This window comes from Myxine glutinosa, chromosome 5 (genome assembly GCF_964187855.1).
Source record: "Myxine glutinosa chromosome 5, kmMyxGlut1.1, whole genome shotgun sequence".
Classification (NCBI taxonomy): Eukaryota; Metazoa; Chordata; class Myxini; order Myxiniformes; family Myxinidae; genus Myxine; species Myxine glutinosa.
In genome coordinates, this window is record NC_136265.1 from 17,518,092 (window position 1) to 17,542,545 (window position 24,454).

The window sequence follows — 24,454 nt, forward strand, 5'->3', positions numbered from 1 at the left end:
GACAACCATTAAGTTGCAGGTGAAGGCCTTGCAGGTGGATAGTAGTTCAGGTGTGCCATGGAGGATGCCCAGTCAACGGCTGGATTTGGAGGCAAACGATGAAATGTGGTTTGCCCAAGAAAGGCTGGCCGTTAGACCCATGAGCTTGAATAACTGAACTTTCTCAAGAGGATTGTTGATAAAGCACTCGTATATAGGAGGGTTTGCCAGACAGTCTTTTTGGAGAGGGATGGGGTGTGAGATTTCTGAGGGTTGAAAGACATTTTCCAAGTGTTTGACCAGCTTATGATTTTTTTTTTTAAAAGTCTGAATAGAGAGAAGACTGAAGAGAGAGAAGTCTGCCTGTCTGAAGGATGAGGATGTCACTGTAGAGGGTGGAGTCATCAGCAAATAGGGGGATTTTGCAGGCAGTCGGAGAGATCATTAATGAAGATCAGGAATAGGACTGGGCCCTGAACACTGCCATGGGGCACTCCAGCCTTGACAGGGAGAGAAGATGAAAGGATTCTGTTGAGTGCCACGTTGACCACGAGAGTAGAGGAAGTCAATAGGTCATGTGTGGAGTTGGCCTTGGATGTCACAGGCATAGAGCTTGGAGGGTAAGGCGGAATGCCGGACTTTATCTAAATCTCTAGTATGTCTGGAGAGGCGGTTCTGGTCTCATGTTTGACATTGAGGGCCTTCATCCATTGTTGGGTGAGTAGAAGCAGCATGTCCAAGGTGTAGTGATGGTTGTTGAGAATCATTGTTGAGGTGATGTAATTTATCGTACGAAGTGTCTGGTGCATATCAGTCTTTGCCCTTACAAACTCGTGTTAGGTGTATCGTTAAAATTGGACGAGAATATCAAGATGTAAGAAAAAAAGGACAAGCAGGAAGAGGGAGAGAATCAGTGGGGCGAGTCAAATGTCATAAGAGAATAGGTGTAAACTTGATTATGTTTAATGACTAGGAATAACAATACACAACTGTCAGGGAAATGATCACGTGAAACACGCACCAAACGAGAAAGGGATTATGGAGACATGTTGGTGTTCTGCTAGCATTTTTCATTTCCATCGTGGTTCTCTTTCACTGTTGGTGTTGTAACCATTTATGATAAAAAAAATGGTGCTGCCTTGTTTGTTTATTCATTATTATTTTTAACCACTTATTTGCACAAATCGAATGTTTGATCACCTCCTGATAAATTAACTTTCAGGTAACTTGGAAGCCATTTCGAAAATGTCTATGCAGAGTAATAACTTGACTATGGAAAACATAAAACGATCCGTTTTTGGCATCATGTAATTAATATTGATGAGAATAGGTACTGGGTAGGGGTGTGGGTGGAGTCAGTTTACCAGGAACAGTAAAACTATAACATGCTAATAGAGAGGTTGTCGATACTGATTAAAAACCTGTTGTAGAAGTTGGGGAAGTAATTGAACTTCCAGGTAAAGTCTAACACGTGTCATGGCATGTGACCTGTACAAATTCATTAAATCATTGCTCTCCTTGACCAGGTGATTATGACTGTGCTATGCTTTGCATTGATGCAAGGCTCCACTTAACATATCGTATTTCATCAAAGTTTTGGGCATTGTGTTTTGTCTCCCTGTGGAATGGCCTGTGTATATGCATGTATTATATAGATATATATATATATTTTTTTCTTTTTTTCCTGTTTTCATCCAGATATTTGAAAAACTTACCAATCGCCGAAGGGAAAATAATGATCATGGAAAAATTTCTCACGACATGGAAGAGCTGTGCCGACGCTTAGGCAAACTGGAGATGTCACGCTTGAATAACGCCGAGTTCACTCAGAATTTGAAGGTTACTAAACTTTGCCATCACTTGCTCTTAAGTTTTGCATCAAGTTTGTTTTGCGTCGTGTCGTCAAATGTTTTGTGCATGTAGTGAGGGTTATACGTGCACTATTACATTTGTATGATTATTAGTAGTATGGTGTAAAAAAAACCATACTTATTTTATCGTGTACAAAGGTCAATGTTTGATGACTGTTTGTAGACCATGTTTTGAAAAAAATGTTAGTGTTGGTAATTAGGCAGAAAGTCTTTTAATGCTTGTTGACTTTCTTTTATTTTTACAAACTCTCTTTCTGGAACTAGATCAAGATTGAAACTGCAAATAATAAGCTTACAGCTGTGCTGGATGTAATGAAGAAGAAGAGGAAGAGGAGGAAGAGGCGACGGGTAATTTGTTCCACCACATAGGCTAACCCCCGCTCTAGTGGGGAAAATGGCCTTAAAAACGATCATTCATTCATTCATTCATTTTTTTCATTTTCTTGAAAGATGGTCTTCTCCTTCCATTGAAATTGTTTCGTCCAGATGGACTCTTGTACAATGTTTACTTTTGACTCGTTTGGCAGCAAATTAAATATTATTATAACCAAACTGCACAAAATCATTGAAATCACTATTCATTAATGTTTAGTCATTTATTTTGCGATCATTTTATTAAAATTCATCTAAGTTTTCATTTGTAAAGGGTTTATTGGATATGAAATGTGTTGAATTTAAATGTTGACCTTTAACCATTTCTCATATTTTTTCAGCCGTAGCTCAAAACGGTTCTGTGATGAAATACAAACCCATTTGAGAGAAAGTTGGCATTTGTTTTTCCCAATACAGTTTTGATAATCTGCACAATCATATTGTAAAGGCACATATGATGAATTGCTCCGTGGCTGGAATGGCGATATTTTTTTTTCATTGTAAATTGTGGAATTTTTCTCCCGCACTGCAATCCTCCGAACTAATCTGGAAGACAAGGTTTCACAGCCATGTGGGAAGCGGTTTATAATGTGTAATGGATGTTTGTAATTTACCGTTTTGTTCTACCAACCCCTCGGAATATCGAATTCGGTGATTTAATTGTTTAATAACTGTTTTTGTTAAAAACTTCTTTGAATTTAGTTTGATAATCACGTGTACGGTACAACATTTAATGTGTTATAGTTGTCATTGCCATTAAATGGATGAACATTGTTAATGATATATTTGTTGTGTTTAAAATATTGCAGATGCATCGATTACAAGGTAGTTTGCAACACTTAGTCCAATAATGTAGTTGTACAGATGTAATTTTTAAATGTAAAATCTATTGATGGTTTACACATGTATTGGGCAACTATTTCCTTTTAGTCCACTGATGTCATAAGCGCTCGATATCATGGCCTTACATAAACCCTTTCAAGACCACAAGCATGTTGTTTTTTGGTTTGGCTCTAATAATCATGAATGTGAATTGAAATTCAAGAGTATGTGAGATGAAAAATACAACTTTTTCTCATCAACAACAAAAAAGAAAAACTAGAGCTAAGTCGATTATGCGCCATCTCAATTCTCCATGCTTCACACCTAAAGCAAAGTTGAAAGATGGCAGAAAGTTCCACCACGCATGACCCAATATCACATTTAGAGTTAGATTTTTAATTTTTTTTCCTCCATTTTGACTGGTGTCCATAAGTCCCCACCCCCTGAGGCATAATCGTTATATCTCTTCTCTTCTCTCCTCTTCTCTCTATATTATAAAAGAAAGTTTTTGTTTGTTTGTCTGCGCAAGCTAATCTCCTGAACGGTGAAATATAGGAGGAAACCTCTAATACAAAAAATGTCGGGACGGGTCCTGGGAAGGTTATAGGCTAGGTGGCGAGGCCGATCGAGGCCCACATCGGCCGAGCTGGGCCCATTTCACAATTAAAAGCTGAGCTGAATTATCGTAGTCAATCGTCTACGGCCGCGAGTAAAAGCTGAATTATAGTAGTAAATTCATTCAAAAAGAACCAAAAATGTCGGGACGGGCCCCGGGAAGGTTATAGACTAGGTGGCGAGGTCAGTCGAGGCCACGTCGGCCGAGCTGGGCCCATTTCGCAATTAAAAGCTGAGCTGAATTATAGTAGTCAATCTTCTACGGCCACGAGTAAAAGCTGAATTATAGCAGTAAATTCATTCAAAAATAACCCGAGCAACGCCGGGTGCTTTCAGCTAGTATATATATATATATATATGTATATATATATGTATATATATATGTATATATATATGTATATATATATATATATATATATATATATATATATATATATATATATATATATATATATATATATATATATATATATATATATATATATATACAGTGGAACCTTGACTTACGAGTTTAATCCGTTCCGTGACCGAGCTCGTAACTCAAATTGCTCGTATCTCAAATCAAATTTCCCCATTGAAATGCATTGAAATGCTATTAATCCGTTCCAGCCCACCAAAAACCACACCAATTTTTTTTTTAATATACAGTATATATAAAAATATCTCGCGCTTTATATTTCACCTGTATGCAGCATACAAGTTGGCAGGATGGCCTGGACTGGAGGTACGCACACTTGACTCTAAAGTCTAAACTGTCCAGCCTGGGTTTGAATCCCGACCCAGCTATAACCTGTCATGGGTGAATCACAGGCAGGGTGATTCATCAATGGGTGTACCGCTAAACTGGGCGCCCCGTTTGCGTCCCATTAGTTGTTGGATGTTAAGGATCTCACCGTGTTTTCCACAAAGAGAAGGCGAGCTATCGCCGGCACTCTGAACAAGTTGACGGCAGAGATACTGTACTTGCACGGCATGATAACCACGTGTCGCACGATCTCTTGTCATGGTCCACAAGATTATCACAGAGAGGTGCAGCTTCCAGCGTTTCGAGATCTGATCCAGGCCTATCCAACGAGACCGGTCCCAGCGTTCTAGGCCCGGTGGTTGTCTCAGACGGACCCGACAACGGCAGTGTTCGTTTTAACTCGATTCGATTCGAGCGCCGACGTGCCGGCGAACAAAACCGGTCATATCTTTTGAACGCGTGGCTCGATTTTTACAAAATAAACTTTTTCTTGAAGGTCTGAACCGTGCGCTCAAAACGATACCGAGTTTGACCCTGAGAGAGCCGTTTTGCGCCGGCAAAGGCGCCTTGTGTGACGTGAGGACCACGTCGTGCTGCATAGATTATCATAAATTATCATATCATTATCGGCGGCGTTATATATCATTAGCGCTATACGACAGAGATACTGTACTTGAACGGCAAGATAACCACGTGACCGGGTGGCGAAAGCTCATAACTCGGATCTCGGCTCGCATCTCAAAGCAATAAACTGCCAGAGTGACGGCTCGTATCTCGAAAAACTCGTAAGTTGGGGCACTCGTAAGTCGAGGTTCCACTGTGTATATGTATATATATATATATATATATATATATATATATATAGTTACGGTTTTCACGCGACCCTCCTGCCCTTACCAAGGGGAGATTAAGCCCCTGGTTCTCTTTGGGTCATCGCAACCGCGAGACTCGAATCGCCACTTCCGGTCGGACGTGAGGCAGGGTTTCGGGACAATGTTCGCACGTACCTAAGTACCCGCGCCGCCACGGAAGTGGGGATCAAGTCTCGCATGAACCACGCATAATTTGAGTACGTCCGAGCGGATGACGTACCACGTGGTCCGTGCAGTTATCTTGTATTGGAACCCGATTAGCGCGATAATTATTCGCACCACGCTAAGTAAATGATGGAAAACACAAAAGCGGTAGAATCAAAGGAATAACACGATTTAATTATTATTTGCAATGATTCGGTAGAAAGCAGAGACACAGAGCAGGCACTTAAGCAGTCTTCGCTTATCCCCAGACTCGGGCCCGTTCACACTCAGGGGGGGGAAATGAAGAGAGGAAATGTTAATGCGATGAACGCGCTGGCTCTGTTGCTCAGGAACAGCTCGCCTGGCGTGGCCCTCTACGGTCACAGCACGTCCCTCGATGAAAGCAAGCAGGCAGGCGGGAGGGATCCTTGCAGCGCGTCTCAAACAAAGGCAGAGCAGGCAGGCGGTTTCTCACAGCGCTATTAATCAACGGCACGCTTTCTCTCGCGTAACTCAGTAGGGAGGATCTGCCTCAAGCTCAACGGAGCATTCAACTTGTTCAAGCGCCTCTCCCCTCGAAACTCGTTTCACTTCTTTCAGCGCACCTCTCCTCAGAACTTGTTCAACTCTCAAGCGCCTCTCCCATAACTTGTTCAAGCGCCTCTCCCCTCAGAACTTGTTCAACTCTCAAGCGCCTCTCTCCTCAGAACTGAGGTGGGGGCTTTTCGCAAAGGGTTATATTGCCCCGCCCATCGAATGTTCCAAACCACGCCTTTGCCACAGTCGTAAGCCACTCCCCTCGAGCCCTGATTGGCGGCTCGTGCTTACCGTCACTCCTTCCCCGCCTTCCTTCGCCCTTGATCGATGTGTCCAGGCCTACCTCATGGCATTTCGCACCAAACCAAAGTATCGAGGCGGCATAAAGCAATGGAAGGACCTAACTCTCATTATTCTACTCAACGCAAAACTAACAGGAAAAGGACGATGCTTACATTTACTAAGAAATAACTGAACTATCACGAGGCTACGTGTTGTAGTGTGACTAAACTATGAGGGGGAAATTAACCTTTATTGCAAAAACTCAAAACCGCAACACTACCCCTCTCCCTCGTCAGACTCGTCCCCGAGTCGAACCCAACAAAATGGAACGACCGGTTTTGAGAATGATATGCAAAATTAATCTTACTCTTACATGTGACATATAGGTGTGGTTCCCCCCTAACATTTACTCTAACCCGTGTATGCGGCAGTTTTAAAACACTAAATATGTCCCCCCTATTGCGTTGAGTAGCTATCTAACAGAATCACGCCCACAATTAACCGAATTCCGGAATTTGTCAAACTAAACACATAGCCGGTGGGCAGCATTTTTATATTTACAAGCACAGAAAACTTAATTTATTTACAATTCTATGACCCAGGACCGGTCCTTTTTGGAAGAGAAGGTTGGAGGGGAGAGAAAGCATAGCAAAAACCAAAAACACACTCAAAAATTCATAACATTTGCTGCTTGCTTCTTGCATCTCTTGCTTCTTCTGTGTGCATATATCAAACCGGCTAGCCCCCAGGCCGGCATACAGGCCATTTTTGATCTTCAGGGCTACATAAACTTACAAATCTTCTCATCCCTAGCACACCATGATAAAAATGCACAACAAATGTTTTTATTTCATTTCTTTGCCAGGCAGGGCCAACCTCATGTGGTCCGACTGCGTGACATTAATGCCACTCAAAACAAGTGTTCCGAAGATGCAAGGTGATGTTGCAGCAAGGTGCTGCACAGCAGAGGTACAAGGCCACAAAGCTTGTAGTCCATGAGTGTAATAATGTGCAGCAAAGTGAATGTGGTAGCAAAGTGCTGCACAGGTGCAGCAAAGTTACAACAAAATGATATGGCAGCAAATGCTGCACAGATGTAATAAGGTGCAGCAAGATGCTGCACAGGTCGATGGTGCTGCACAGTTCCACCTCCAAAATGGTCCTGGGGTGGGGGGAGAGACAAAGCATGACCAGCAAAGCGGAAAGGGTTCAACGGCACACAGCAAAACAAGGTAATGCAGCGCGAGGGGTGCGGAAGAGCGAGCAGAGCAGACTCGTCCCTAGCCGTCCGTACCCCCCACCGTCGGCTTACACTACCCTAGCCCTCCTTATATTTATAATCCGTCTACGTCCTGTCTCCCATATCCCCATCTACTTCCGAATTCGTCTCCCAATCCCTCCCAGGAAGGAAGGAATGGAACAAACACAATGTCACTCTTACGTCGTGATGCATTTTGCACTCAAACAGTCTACAAAGCCCTGGTGTGGAGTTCCGTCCTCCTTGGTGATGGGTTGTGGATGGTGCGAAGGGATTTCTCATCTCCTAACTACTCTACTGACATTGACTTTTAACCTACCCGGGGTCGTACCCTGCCAATCGGCCACTTTAAACTATGTGGTTCTAAAGAACCCGAATTCCCATTGTCCACTCTGTGGTGCCCTTGAAATTTGGGTCTCACTCAACGAATTTTCACTCTGTGCCCTTGCACAATTTAGGGGCGGGGTCGTGTGGTTCTCCCAACAGGTCCACCTACCTGCGCATCTCCGCCACTGAAGTCGCCACCCGAGCTTACCTGCTCCTGTGGCTACCTAACTGGGGAAGGCCCTCCTGATGCCCACCTTGGCATTGGGCAACCCGGGTCCTCCTGGGATCCTCGGGCCCCACTCACAACTACCCTAACTGGCTCCCAGAGCTTACCTGCGGCCTCACCTGGCCGACAAACTACCAGTGGCGGAGTGCCCCAATAACCATACGCACCAATTAAACCACACACCCAGCCATTCCACATACTCATGCACCCAACCAAGCACTACATGCTACTGCCCGCACCACAGGTGTCAATATCCATACAAATTTTGCCTATGCCCTCTACCTGGCTTTACACTACCCTCCCGGGCTTTCGCGAATGGGTTCCACTCTTCCCCCATTCAATCCTTCACACCATGCATTCCACACCTTTTATTCCACACCAAGCATTCCACACTACATATTCGCACACCATTTATCTCACACACCTTTTGTCTCGCACACCATCCGTCTTGCACACCATGCAAGTCAATTCACACGACTACTTTCCATACACCTCGACAATTCCTTTTATTTTCCACACACACACACAGCATCTAGCTGACTACTTTCCCTAATACTCGTGCTTCCCCGTCGTCCCGTTACACTATGCACTCCCTTCGTCATTATCAACCACCTAAACTGTCCACGTCCCCACTATAGCACAGATGTCACTACTTAAATCTTTTGTCTCTACAGTATTCTAATTCCCTATCATTATCCTAGCCCTCCCTCGGCTAGCTTCGGTGCCCCATGGAGGTAACCATTGCTGGCACCCCCATGTGCCTGTCACTGCCATCACCCGAAACTAATGCTCATGGGCCCTGGTCGTGTGAGGAATGGTCAGACTACCATTCCTCTACGTCGGGTACACTACTCTCTTATCCGTCCGCTACACTCGAACCTCCATCTATGGAGGTGCATTGTCACGGCTCGACCTCGCAGGGCCGAGCGATACATTCGGGTGGTTGGTCGCCTGTATGTGGTGTCCGTCCGGCATTTTCGATCCAAAGGGGGAGGTATGGATGGGCCAAGGTGCAGGGCCCCATCCCTGCGCGGGGCCTCGCGGTCCCACACACGATGACCCAACCGGCCCCGGTCGGAGCACCGCACCCGCCAAGGTGCGCGGCGCCAAAATCTCCTACCTCCCCTTGAACCTCGCCGATTGCCTTTTCCGCCACGGCTCGGCACCAACCATACAGTGCGGGGGCCGGCACGGGTCGTGCACGGCGGTCCTTGTGAAACCGCCGAGGGACCGATCCCCGCCGGTCCCTGCTGCACACCACTCACCGGGGGCTCGCGTCTGCTACTTGTCCCGCTAAACGCTACCCCGGTCTGTGTCGATGCTTGAGCTACGTCCTCTCCACTCGCGACCCACTCCGCACTCGCACACCCAGGCGTCCCCGCACCTCCCATACACTCCGTTACTGCACACTCTCCTTCCCCATTCTCTGGTGTGCATTCTCCCTCGTACCCGCACACCTAGGCGCACGCACGCCTTTCACACACCCCAGTACACACTTTTCTTCTACGCACTCTTCTACCGCACAACCAGGTGCACACGTGCCTTCCACACACTTCATTATCGCACACCCTGGCACACCCTCTTCCGTTACACACTCCGTAACACCCCCGAGTGTGCACGCTCCTGTTACACACCCAATCATCGCACACTCTGGCACACACTTTTCTCGCTCACACCTCGGTGTACACTCTCTCTCGTACTTCATGCCAGTCGCCCTCGTACACCACACAGTGGACCTTCCGCGACCGCCCGGGTTTCGTCTCTCTCCCAAGCGCGCCAAAAACCCGTTCGCGCCAAACACATTAACGCCATTATTTCTCACCTCGGGGTCCTCCATCCCTGGCTTCTTCGCCAGCACCTGTAAACCTTTATTGGGGTTAGCAAGTACGGCATCACGGTGTAAATGCAGACTTTGTACATATCCCATCTCTTTCTCCCGTGATTTATTTTCTGGCTCTCCCGTCTCTTCGACCCAAATTTTTTCTTTTCCTTGGATGATGTCCGGCGCCCATGAAATTTCCTCGTCCAATCGGCGACCGTCGGCTCTTCTACACCCCGCGCCGCGACCCTCATAGCCCCCATCAATTTGGCTGTGCTCTGCCCAAGCTCACTCCCCACGCGTTCCTCACTTCGCTTCACCTCGTCGCGCGCCACCGTGACCTTCCCGCTCAACATGCGCCCAATGTCCTCCCCTGCCTCTTCCATTTGACCACTCATTTTATTTTCCAATCTCTCCATGTTACACCTTGCTTCGTCCCTCATTTCTTTTATGTTGTTCCTCTCTTCTTTCCTGTCCCTTATTGACTCTGCCATGTATGCCAGGCATTGTGTCATGAATAATTGCATGTCCATAACCCCCACTTGCGCAGCGGGCCCGGCCTGCGCCGCCACGTGCGAGGTGCCGCCATTTTCTTCACCAGCTGCTGCACCCTTTTCAGCTTCCACTACCAACTGTCTCTCCTGGTCTTGGGTCAATAATTTTTTCTCTATTTCTACCCCCACCGGCATTCGACCGCCTTGGCCAGCCATGGTACGAATATAATTTGGGTTTTAAATACTAAATTTCGGTCGCACGTAATTTCGAGTGCGTGAAGCGCACTCCAGGTCCAATCCCACTCCCGGACACCAAACGTTACGGTTTTTGTGCGACCCTCCTGCCCTTACCAAGGGGAGATTAAGTCCCTTGTTCTCTTTGGGTCGTCACAACCGCGAGACTCGAATCGCCACTTCAGGTCAGACGCGGGGCAGGGTTTCGGGGCAATGTTCGCACGTACCTAAGTACCCGCACCGCCACGGAGGCGGGGATCAAGTCTCGCACGAACCACGCGTAATTTGAGTACGTCCGAGCGGATGACGTACCATGTGGTCCGTGCAGTTATCTTGTATTGGAACCTGATTAGAGCGATAATTATTCGTACCACGCTAAGTCAATGATGGAAGACACAAAAGCAGTAGAATCAAAAGGAATAACACGATTTAATTATTATTTACAATGATTCTGTAGAAAGCAGAGACACAGAGCAGGCACTTAAGCAGTAGCTTATACCCAGACTCGGGCCCGTTCACACTCACAGGGGGAAATGTTCATGCGCTGAACGCGCCGGCTCCGTTGTTCAGGAAAAGCTCGCCCGGCGTGGCCCTCTGCAGTCACAGCACGTCCCTCGATGAAAGCAAGCAGGCAGGTGGGAGGGATCCTTGCAGCACGTCTCTCGAACAAAGGCAGAGCAGGCAGGCGGTTTCTCACAGCGCTATTAATCAACGGCGCGCTTTCTCTCGCGTAACTCAGTAGGGAGGATCTGCCTCAAGCTCACCCGAGCATTCAACTTGTTCAAGTGCCTCTCCCCTCGAAACACGTTTCACTTCTTTCAGCGCACCTCTCCTCAGAACTTGTTCAATTCTCAAGCGCCTCTCTCCTCAGAACTGAGGTGGGGGCTTTTCGCAAAGGGTTATATTTCCCTGCCCTTAGTCCGCATCGAATGTTCCAAACCACGCCTTTGCTACAGCCGTAAGCCACTCCCCTCGAGCCCTGATTGGCGGCTCGTGCTTACCGTCACCCCTTCCCCACCTTCCTTCGTCCTTGATCGACGTGTTCAGGCCTACCCCGTGGCATTTCGCGCCAACGCCAAAGTATCGAGGCAGCATAAAGCAATGGAAGGACCTAACTCTCATTATTCTACTCAACGCAAAACTAACACAGGAAAAGGACTATGCTTACATTTACAAACAAATAACTGAACTATCGCGAGGCTACGTGTTGTAGTGTGATTATACTATGAGGGGGAAATTAACCTTTATTGCAAAAACTCAAAACCGCAACAATATATATATATATAGTTACGGTATATATATAGTTGCCATTCTTTTCTTTGACTTTCTTTATCAGGAGCATAAGGTAGATCTTTGTTTATTATGAAGTTCCTCAGGATATTTCAAATCAACCTCAAAACAAGAGGACGTCATGCGTAGCACGATACTTGCAAAATCCGCCCCCCCCCCCCCAAAAGTTTTCCATTGATACAGCGAATTGTCCATTTCATGAAGATTAAATTTTACAATCTTGATCAAAGCTCGGGTCAACAGGATGAAAATTGGCGATTTTTCAGATGAAAAATGATGATTTTGCAAGGTTGACCTTGAGTTGACCTTTGACCTTTTAACCTCAAAACCAGTTAGTTTCCCTATTTAGTGACTCAATGTGCAAATGCTGTTCAATTTTCAAGTCAATCGGATGAAAATTGAGGATTTTTGAAACTTGGGCGATGTTGACCTTTTGGCCTATGTTGACCTCAAAAATAGATGGTGGTTGAATTCAGTGACAATGTATATAAATCCTCTTAGAAGTTCAAGTCAATCAAATGAAAATTGGTGATTTTAGAAATTTGGCCTATGTGGACCTTTTGGCCTATGTTGACCTCAATAATACTTGGTGGTTGAGTTTAGTGACCAGATATGCAAGTCCTCTTCAAATTTCAAATCAATTAGATGAAAATTGAGGATTTTAGAAATTTGGCCTATGTTGACCTTTTGGCCTATGTTGACCTTTTGGCCTATGTTGACCTTTTGGCCTATGTTCACCTAAAATATAATTTGTGGTTGAATTCAGTGACCAGATATGCAAGTCCTCCTCAAATTTCAAGTCAATTGGATGAAAATTGAGGATTTTAGAAATTTGGCCTATGCTGACCATTTGGCCAATGTTGACCTCAAAAATACTTGGTGGTTGAATTCAGTGACCAGATATGCAAGTGGTCTTCAAATTTCAGGTCAATCGGATGAAAATTGAGGATTTTAGAAATTTAGCAAATTTGGTGACCTTTGGCCTATGTTGACCTTTTGACCTATTGACCCCCAAACAATAGGCTTCTGGCTTTTGACCAACTCTACCATTTGGTTAAGTTTGGTTGAAAATTGTGACCTGTATGCCGGTGACAAACAAACAAACAGAGAGACAGACAGAACCACAAACACAACCGACCAATATACTTGAAAAATCTTCGATTTTGCAAGTAATAATATCCAATTTTATCTTTATCCAATTATTTTTGTGTTCAGATAACGATATCCTGTAAAACCTTTTCATAATCTTTCTCTTTAACCCACTAAAGTTTACCATCAGGTAGAGCTTGAGACATAGCCCATCCATATAAATGATTACCGTCATTATACATCAAATAAGAACTATCTTTTGTAGTATCATAGTCGTGAAGAGAAACAGGAAAACAGTCGTGAAACTACATATTTTGTAGTGAAGAGAAACAGGTTGAGATGGTTTGGTCATGTGTTGAGGAAGGATGAAAGTGACTGGTTGAGAAGAGTGATGGAAATGAATGTAGAAGGAAGTAGAGGACGGGGAAGACAGAGAAAGACTTGGCTAAAGATGGTGGAAGAAGAAATGTGGGCAAGGGGGTTAACAAGGGGAGATGGAGAAGATTGTCATGGGGACCGCAAGGCTAACCCCCACTCTAGCAGGGAAAATGGCCTTAAAATGCCCGTTGTGTTGTTGTTTTGTCGTGTCAAAATTTGAAAGATATTTGTTGTTAGCTTTAGCATATCCACTCGAACATTCTTGAGATATTCCCCCTCTCCTTATCCTTTTCTATCATCAAGAGCATTTCTACATCACCGATTAAATTCAAACCTGTTTTGTCATTTTTTTGTCGTTTTGACACTCGAGGGCCAAGCCCGGAGTGTATAGTAGGGGGCATCTACTTTTCCTCACCCTAAACCAAGACCAAAGCAAATTATACCCTTGAAAGCAAGAGGTTGGCGCTTCACAATCCTCGACTATACACCGCTATGGACGCTCGAGGGCCAAGTCCTGGGTGTATAGTTGGTGGTGTATGCTTTGGTTTTGGTTTAGAGTGAGGAAAACTCAACCCTAACTCCCACATTAAAACACCAAATTTGTAAGTCTAAACAACTGTATCCATTACATCAATGATTTTAAAAAGTTCTTAACTCCATCTCTTTGTATAACCTTCCAATTCTGTTTATCCTTTTCCTTTTTTTTTTCCCTCTTCGGCCAATTCTGTCTTTCAAGGCTTTCAAGTTTGAAGAAGTAGAAATGGGGAGGAAGAATTTTCCAGCATTTTCTTCCTTGAACTTTCTTGATATTGCTGAAATATATGTAAAATAAATATTGTCTTATCTAATATTTCTTATCTTATCTAATAATTAGCTAATAACTTATTTAACTTATTAGATAATTATTAACTTATTATCTAAATAACTTAGCTAAAGCTAAATAAGCTAAATATCTTATCTTATTAGATATTATATCTAATAATTAATCTAATATTAGATAAGATTAAAATATATTAGACTATCTAATAAATAAGCTAAATAACTTATTAGATAATTAACTTATCTAATATTTCAAACTTATCTAATATATTCAATATATATATACAGAATTAATCTATTAATCAGTAGTATGCGAAATAAAAGGGCGGCCGCAGCTTTGGGGTATCAGAAATTTTACCATCATTGAGCTACCCCTACATATTGTTCAATTGTGCTCATATTTTGCCTGAATTTTCTATTTCATATATAGGAACAAATTGAGAGGGTAAGAAGATCATATTTCAAAAGTTCAAAAATAATCTCCACCAAAAAAAAATTGGTTTTTAAATTTTTTTTAAGCTCCACCGTTATATATATATATATATATATATATTCATGTGAAAAAGGTAAGTACACCCCATGTAAAGTTTTGACTTTTTCAACATATTTCAACATACAGCTATTTGATCTTCATTTCAACAATATTGATAGATAAAGGTGATATGAGGTTCCGTTTCCGGTCCGGTCGTGAGAGGACGCTGGCGTCACTTGCTCGCCGCTTCTCTGACTGGACCATTGTCCGTATCTTGCTTTCCTGGTGGTCGTGGTGGATTTTTGGCCATTGAGTCTGCCCTCTGCACGGTCCCGGCTCTGCTCTGCTGCTCCTGGCTTCACCTGCTCGGCTCCTTCGCTGTTTCCTCGGGCTCACTCTCGTGGGTTGTGCCCATTGTTTGCAGTGGCGGTTTGCCGCCGTGATCTTGATTAGCGGCGGCGGTCGCTTGCCGCTGCATTTGCCGCTTTGCCTCCTCAACCTTGGCCTCGTGCTCGTCTCTTCGCTCCTGTCTGCCCTCTGCATGGTCCCGGCTCTGCTCCTGGCTTCACCTGCTCGGCTCCTTCGCTGTTTCCTCGGGCCCACTCCCGTGGGTTGTGACGATTGTTTCGCCTCCTCACCCTTGGCCTCGTGCTCGTCCCTTCGCTCCTGCTGGCATGGCTCTGCGGTACTCCGCCGCAAGGCTTCTCCTGCTTAAAACCCGCTCCACCCCATCATGCATCTCTGCAATCAAATCGAATGGACTCCTGCGTCGACCCAGGTACATTCACCGTGGCTCCGGTCGTAAGTTTGTTTATTTACAATCAGGTCACTCCATCCCCATCCTCTGGTCGGCTCAGCGCACTCCCACTCATCGTCCCAACACACCTGGTCACAACAACGCACAAAATCGCACCTCCTGTCTGCGAACCCTGGCCAAATCACCTGGATTCATACCCGCCGTACAAAACAACATCAAGCTCACCCTGTTCAATACCCGGTCCCTCAACAACAAATGCCTCATCCTGAACGACTACATCCTGGAAAATAAACTGGACTTTCTCTGTCTCACTGAGACCTGGCAACAACCACTGGACTACTACACGCTCAACCTCACCACACCCAATGGATATTCTTACATCAATAAACCACGCTCGGAGGGCCGAGGTGGTGGAATTGCCGTTATTCACCGACAAGACATCAAGACCAACCTCATCTCCATCTCATCTGCTCCATCATTTAAACACCTGGCTTTTAAACTCTCTGGTCACACACAGTCGGTCATGGCTGTTGTCTACCGCCCTCCCAAACCACACCCATCATTCCTGTCTGACTTCTCCTACTTTCTGACCCAGCTATGTTCCCTCTCCCCCTCAATCATCCTCCTTGGTGATTTCAATATCCACATGGACTCCACTGACTCCACGCTAATCACTGACTTCACTGATTTACTCACCTGCTTTAACCTCACTCAACATGTCAACTTTCCTACCCATAACCGTGGTCACATTTTGGACCTTGTCTGCTCTACTGGACTAATTTTGCACCATCTCTCTGGCTCCGACCTCACTCTCTCTGACCACCTAGCCATCACTCTGACCATCAACATCCCCACCCCAGCACCAAGGCATTATCGCACTATCAACTTCCGGAAGCTAAACGCTCTTTCACCTACCTCATTCTCATCGACCCTCTCTGAAAAAATGTCCACTTCGCCCTTCGTTGACCTCCACACCCCTTCTGACCTCACTGACTACTACAACCACACTCTCTCCTCCTGCCTTGACCAACTTGCGCCTATAAAAACCAAAACAGTTTCTTTCACCCATTCTGCTCCCTGGTTTACCCCTGAACTCCGCCTGATGAAAACTCGTGCTCGCCAACTTGAAAGACTCCGCAAAAAAACAGGTCTCGCAGTTCACTCCCAGGCCTACAAGGACCACATACAACACTATAAAGATGCCCTCTCCCACGCCCGCTCCGCCTACTACTCTCAAATTATCCACTCTGGCTCCGGAAACCCAAAAGCACTCTTCTCTACAATAAACAAACTCCTCAGCCCCCTGAACACCACCACCCAGTCATTCACAATAGACAACTGCATCTCCTTCCTTTCATTCTTCCAACGCAAAATTGAAAACATCTACAACAGCTTGACCACCGCCGCACCCGCTCCCCCTCAAACCACCTGCCCCCCTTATCCTGCCATCCCCTGTCTCAATTCTCCCCAGTCTCCCCTACTGACCTCTCTGAACTCCTCATCGGAATGAAAACTGCCACCTGCACTCTTGACCCCATCCCCTCCAGCTTTGTCAAGGCCTCCCTTCCTGCTCTCTCTCCACTTATCATTGCAACAATAAACTCCTCCCTGTCTACAGGCATCGTCCCACCATCCCTCAAAATTGCTGCTGTTACCCCCATTCTGAAAAAACCTGGACTAAACCCTGACACCCTAAATAACTTCAGACCCATCTCCAACCTACCCTTTCTGTCAAAGGTTTTGGAACGCGCTGTAGCCACTCAACTCAAACATCACCTCTCTGCCAATAACCTGTATGAAACATTCCAATCTGGATTCCGCTCCAACCACAGTACTGAAACTGCTCTCCTCAAAATCACCAACGACCTTCTCCTCTCCTCTGACGCTGGCAACCTCAACATTCTCATCCTCCTCGACCTCAGCGCCGCCTTTGACACCATCGATCACACCATCCTCCTCACCCGACTTGAAACCACCTTTAACATTACCGGCACTGCCCTCTCTTGGATTAAATCATACCTCTCTGACAGACGTCAGTTCATCTCCATCAATAACTGCAAATCCCCCACTGCTCCCCTCCCCCAAGGTGTCCCCCAAGGTTCAGTTCTTGGCCCCCTCCTCTTCATCCTTTACCCGTCCCCCCTCGGTCACTTAATCCGCCGTCATGGTCTCCAATTCCACTGCTTCGCCGATCACATCCAGCTTTTCATCTCCACCAAGTCCATCTCCACCGCCACCCACTCTATCCTGACAAACTGCATCACTGAAATAAAATCCTGGCTTCAAATCAACTTCCTCAAACTTAACTGTGATAAATCTGAAATAATCATCATTGGCCCAAAAACGCTCACCAAGTCCACCCATAACTTTGCCCTCAACATCGACGGTTTCCCAGTATCCACCTCCCCTCACATCCGGAATCTTGGCATCATCTTTGACCAAACTCTCTCCTTCGACAAATACACTAAACAGATCACAAAGACAGCCTTCTTTCACCTGAAAAACATCGCCCGTCTCCGTCCATCCCTCTCCTCCGTGGCTGCAGAAACCCTCATCCACGCCTTCATCACTTCCCGTCTGGACTACTGCAATAGCCTCCTTTATGGTTCACCCTCAACAATCACCAATAAACTCCAATACATTCAGAACTCCGCTGCCCGTCTACTCACCCATTCCCGGACCCGTGACCACATCACCCCCGTCCTTTACAAGCTTCACTGGCTCCCCATCTCCCAGAGAATCCAGTACAAAATCCTCCTCTTGACCTACAAAGCCCTCAATAACCTGGCCCCATCCTACCTGGCTGACCTCCTCTCCAGACACACTCCCACCCGCAACCTCCGCTCTGCTGGTACCAACCTCCTGACCCCCCCCCCCCATCCGGACCAAATTTAGATCCTGGGGGGACAGGGCCTTCTCCATCGCTGCTCCCATCCTCTGGAACTCACTACCTCACACCATCAGAGACTCCTCCTCACTCACCACATTCAAAACATCACTAAAGACCCACCTGTTCAACGCTGCATTCAACATTCAACCCACAGCATTTAACCCCTGACTATCTCTTCTCCTTCTCCCTCCTTTTGCTTTAAATATTTCCCTATTGATTCTTGTCTTTTTGCAATTGTTGTTTTCATGTATTGTTATGCATTATGTTTTCCACTCTGTCAAAGCGCCTTTGGGCTTCTGGAAAAGCGCTATACAAAATAAATGAATTATTATTATTATTATTATAACTGTCTACCAGTCTCTGACATCAACTGGGAGAAATTTTTGCCCACTCCTCCATGCAGAATTCTTTCAGCTGTGCGATGTTTGAGGGGTTTCTTGCATGCACAGTTCGTTTCAAATCCCCCCCACAACATCTCGATGGGATTTAGATCCGGGCTTTGACTTGGCCATTCCAGAACCCTCCATTTCTTTCTTTTCAGCCATTCCTTGGTGGATTTACTGGTATGTTTAGGGTCATTGTCATGTTGCAAGGTCCACCTTCGGTTGAGCTTCAACTTTCCGACAGATGGCCTCACATTATCCTCAAGCACCCTCTGGTACAATGAAGAATTCATAGTGGATTCTATGATGGTGAGCTGCCCAGGCCCTGATGCAGCAAAGCTGCCCCAAACAATAATATTTCCACCACCATTCTTTACAGTTGGTATCAGGATCTTGTGGTCAAATTCTGTCTTTGGTTTTCGCCAAACATGTCTTCTGGTACTGCGGCCAAATAGCTCTACCTTTGACTCATCTGTCCAGAGCACATTGTTCCAGAAGTGCTGGTCTTTGCCGAGGTGTTCATTGGCAAACTTTAGTCCTGCCCTGATGTTCTTTCTGGACAGCAAAGGTTTCCTCCTGGCACACCTCCCATGTAGATCAAATTTGTGCAGCCTCTTTCTAATGGTAGACTCGTGCACTTTGACATCAACAGTGGCAAGAGCTACCTGTAGGTCCCGTGATGACATTCTGGGGTTCTTCGAGACTTTTTTCAGCATCTTACGGTCTGCTCTCGGGCTGAACTTGCTGGGGCGGCCTGGCCTGAACAAGTTGGCAGTTGTTTGGAATCTTCTCCACTTGTAGATGATCTTCCGGACAGTCGAATGATTGATTTCAAATTGTTTGGAGATCTTTTTAAATCCCTTCCCAGACTCGTAGGCATCTATAACCTTCTTTCTGAAGGCCTCAGATAGCTCTTTTGATCTAGGCATGGTGACGCCGCACATGTCAACAAAGAGCAAACCAAACTAAATGTCTGAGGTTTAAATAAGACAGGTTCCTCCAAGATCCTCTCTAACGATGTTCTAATCATTTGCATCTGAGCTGGTGCACCTGCTTCTAATTTTAGGTATTTGAAGTAGTGATAAATGTAGGGGTGTACTTACTTTTTCCACATGTGAAATTTGCATTTATGTTTATTTAAATTATACAATGGACTCCAAAATGTAAATGTTTCATGATATTTGTTATATTATATCACCTTTATCTATATCTATATCTATCTATATCCCTGGTGTTGGGCTAGCGGCTAGGGTGCCGGCCTAGGATCCTGGGTTTGAATCCCGGTCAATCGCTGAATTAACGCCAGGGGGGTTGACTCAGCCTGTCATCCTTCCGAGGTCGGCAAATTGAGTACCAGTTCACTGGTAATTCCCTACTTGTCGTTAAAAGGCGGCAAAAAGGGTTGGCGTCAGGAAGGGCATCCGGCCGTTAAACATTGCTTCAAAAAGGGGACCGAAAAACAACAACAACCACAGTTCCCGAAAAAGGCCAACACCCGCTTGCGGGGAAAAATGGCCTCTAAAGGTGGTTTTTTAAAATTTTATATCACCTTTATCTGTCAATATTGTTGAAATGAAGATCAAATAGCTGTATGTTGAAATATGTTGAAAAGGTCACAACTTTACATGGGGTGTACTTACTTTTTCATGTGACTGTGTGTATATATATATATATATATATAAATATATATATATATATATACAGACTTGGCATTTAATATGGAATTTTTTTTTTTCTTGACGGGTTTACTTTCTGAACTCAGTATATCAATCTGGTGAGTTTCTTTTACCCTTCGATGATGTCTTTGTTGAAAGAACCATGTCACTGATTGTCTTTCGCAGCAAGAAGTCAATAACAGGATTATATCACAGGTGGCGTGACAAAATGTAAGGACAGGTACATTTGACGATTGGCTTCACAATCGGGTATATAAGGGTTGTTGCGTTCTGTATTAGTGGAAAACAACTGCTGCACGTCTACAAAAGTTATTGCCGCTTCCTCTGGAGATGGTCCGTCAACTTGACAATGCTGTTTGTCATGGAGTGGTGGCTTTACGAAATTCTGGCATGAAATAGCGTGCTATTGCTCGGCAGTATGGTATCACTCAAGGTCAGGTGTCAAAGATCCTGAAACGAAATGCTCAGAGGGGTGTCCCTACTCCAATACCGAGGCCAGGACGTCCATGCAGAACCACAAGGAGAGATGATCGCCAGCTGCACCGGTTAGTCTGCAATGGCCGTACCAAGTCAGCTAATCGGCTTAGATCTGAGTGGCAGCAACTGACAAATGTGCCTGTATCCAGAAGGCAGGTCAACCAATGACTGGTTCAAGCAGGCTATCATGCCAGGCGTCCCCTGAGAAAGCCACGCCTGACCAGACAACACAGTCAGTGCCGATTGCAGTGGGCCAGAGAGCACCGTCAATGGCAGCCAGGACACTGGAATCACGTGACCTTCAGTGACGAGTCTAGATTTCTGGTCTATCGTCAAGATGGCCGCGTCCGAGTGCGCAGACAAGTGCATGAAGCCCACAACGAAAATTGTATAGTGCCAAGAGTCCAAGCTGGAGGTGGTGGGGTGACCTTTTGGGCTGCTTTTCATGCAGGGGGCAAAACTCACCTGGTTGTTCTGAATGGAAACCTGAACCAGTTCAAGTACAGGGCCATTCTGGAAGAAACATTGCTTCCATTTGCTCGTGCAGCCTTTCGAGGAAACTGTCTTCCAAGATGACAATGCACGGCCTCATCGTGCTCGCATGATCCAACACTTTCTTGCTGACCGTGGTGTAGAGCATATGGAGTGGCCTGCCGTGTCCCCGGATATGAATCCGATAGAGAACTTGTGGGCAGAATTAACGCGTCAAATCGACAACTTGGACCAGCAGCCTACCTCTGTGCGTGAATTGCAGCAGGCTATTGTCACTGCATGGCAAGTGATTCCTGTCCAAACCTTGGCAAATCTCGTGAACAGCATGCCTCGACGTGTACGTGCTCTGCTGAATGCTCGTGGGGGTTACACGAAGTACTGAACTGTAATTTTACTGTCCGTAATCCCAGTCGAAATTTAACTTTTGTTTTTGTCAAAAGATTTTTTTGGCTAATGTGCAAAATAAAGAGATACTTCTGGAAAACGCACAGAAGTTTAACACAGTACTGTCCGTGTATTGAGTTCGATATGAGTTTACATCACTTTCAAGGATCAATTTATTTGCTTTGAAATGTCAAATGTCGTTTTTGTTTCTTTTAAAGGTCACATTAACAAAATCTAGAATAGTTTCAACATAATTCCAATGAACTTTTGGTTCTAAGTCATCTTGAAAAGTAAGTTCACCCCCACAAAAAAAAATATTCCATATTAAATGCCAAGTCTGTATATATATATATACATATATATACATATATATACATACATATATATATATATATGTATATATATATGTATGTATGTATGTATGTATGTATGTGTGTATGTATATATATATATATATACATATATATATATATATATATATATATATATATATATATATATATATATATATATATATATATATATATATATATATATATACATACATACATACATACATACATACATACATACATACATACATACATACATACATACATACATACATACGTACATACGTGCGCACACACACACACACATACACACACAATGTGTGTTCAAAAAGTATGCGACCTTAATTTGTCGTGTGTAAACAAATGAAGCTAAGGAGGCGTTGATTGGTGCACGTATGTAGGCGATCCTAATGCGCACGAGTGAATTTTTTCCCACCTGCAGAAGCTGTCATTCGACGGCAGACCGCCGATGAGTGAGGAAGTGTAAGTGAACACCGTCGGATTTTCGTTTTTGACAAAATGACGGAAAAACTTGAACAACGCTACTGCATCAAATTTTGGGTAAAGCTTGGCGATTCCCAAGTGGAAACGATCCGCAAGATTCAACAGGCCTTCGGGGACGAAGCAATGAGCACCACACAGATAAAGGAGTTGTACAACTGCTTCAAAGATGGTCGCACATCAGTGGAGAGTGAAGCACGTTCGGGTAGGCCCTCAACATCCCGAAATGAGATCGTCATTGACCAATTGAGGACCCTGGTGATGCAGGATCGTCGAATCACGATCAGAGAACTTGCAGACGAGGTGGGCGTCAGCATTGGATCAGTTCATTCCATTATGAAGGAGGATTTGGGCTTCAGGAGAATCTCAGCGAAGTTCGTACCAAAGCTGCTAACGATTGAGCAGAAGCAACTCCGTTTGGAGATCGCACAGGACATGCTGGAGACTGTGAACAGCGATCCCAGCCTCCTCGACACAGTGATCACTGGCGATGAGTCCTGGGTTTATGGGTACGACCCAGAAACCAAGTTGCAGTCATCACAATGGAAGCATCCAACATCCCCGAGGCCAAAAAAAGGAAGGCAGGTCCGCAGCAATGTCAAAGTCATGCTGACCGTCTTCTTCGACTCAAGTGGCATGGTTCATCACGAGTACGCACCACACGGCACAACCATCACCAAGGAGTATTACCAAGAGGTTCTGCGTCGCCTTCGTGACGCTGTGCGACGCAAACGGCCGGACCTGTGGGCAGCGGGCGATTGGCAGCTCCATCACGATAACGCACCGGCCCATTCTTCACATTTGATAGTTTCTTGGCCAAACACAACACACCTGTGCTTCATCAGGCTCCCTACTCTCCCGACATGGCTCCGTTTGACTTCTGGCTTTTCTCCAAGCTGAAAATGCCCCTGAAAGGGACCAGATTTCAGTCCAGAGAAGACATCATGCGGAATGCGACGGACCAGCTGCGCGCCATCCCAAAAGAGGCGTTGTCTGTCGCAGCAAGAAGTCAATAACAGGATTATATCGCAGGTGGCGTGACAAAATGTACAGACAGGTACATTTGACGATTGGCTTCACAATCGGGTAAAGAAGGGTTGTTGCGTTCTGTATTAGTGGAAAACAACTGCTGCACGTCTACAAAAGTTATTGCCGCTTCCTCTGGAGATGGTCCGTCAACTCGACAATGCTGTTTGTCATTTAGTGGTGGCTTTACGAAATTCCGGCATGAAACAGCGTGCTATTGCTCGGCAGTATGGCATTACTCAAGGTCAGGTGTCAAAGATCCTGAAACGAAATGCTCAGAGGGGTGTCCCTACTCCAATACCGAGGTCAGGACGTCCCCGCAGAACCACAAGGAGGGATGATCGCCAGCTGCACCGGTTCGTCCGCAATGGCCGTACCAAGTCAGCTAATCGGCTTAGGGCTGAGTGGCAGCAACTGACAAATGTGCCTGTATCCAGAAGGCTAGTCAACCAACGACTGGTTCAAGCAGGCTATCGTGCCAGGCGTCCCCTGAGAAAGCCACGCCTGACCAGACAACACCGCCAGCGCCGATTGCAGTGGGCCAGAGAGCACCGTCAATGGCAGCCAGGACACTGGAATCACGTGATCTTCAGTGACGAGTCTAGATTTCTGCTCTAACGTCAATATGGTCGCGTCCGAGTGCGCAGACAAGTGCATGAAGCCTACAATGAAGATTGTATAGTGCCAAGAGTTCAAGCTGGAGGTGGTGGGGTGACCGTTTGGGCTGCTTTTCATGCAGGGGGCAAAACTGACCTGGTTGTTCTGAATGGAAACCTGAACCAGTTCAAGCACAGGGCCATTCTGGAAGAAACATTGCTTCCATTTGTTTGTGCAGCCTTTCAAGGAAACTTTGTCTTCCACGATGACAATGCACGGCCTCATCGTGCTCGC

The 24,454-nt window shown here is 45.4% G+C and overlaps 1 protein-coding gene across 4 annotated transcripts in view; it reads left to right on the forward strand.

The window, feature by feature from the left end:
• LOC137427894 (uncharacterized) overlaps nucleotides 1–24,454 on the forward strand; it is a 197,902-nt gene that overhangs the window by 34,992 nt on the left and 138,456 nt on the right. For all 4 annotated transcript variants that reach the window (XM_068117695.2, XM_078777650.1, XM_078777648.1 and 1 more), the window contains 2 exons: nucleotides 1,678–1,818; nucleotides 2,115–2,198. In XM_068117695.2, the coding sequence (XP_067973796.2) occupies nucleotides 1,678–1,818; nucleotides 2,115–2,198 (225 nt within the window). The remainder of the gene's footprint in view (nucleotides 1–1,677; nucleotides 1,819–2,114; nucleotides 2,199–24,454) is intronic.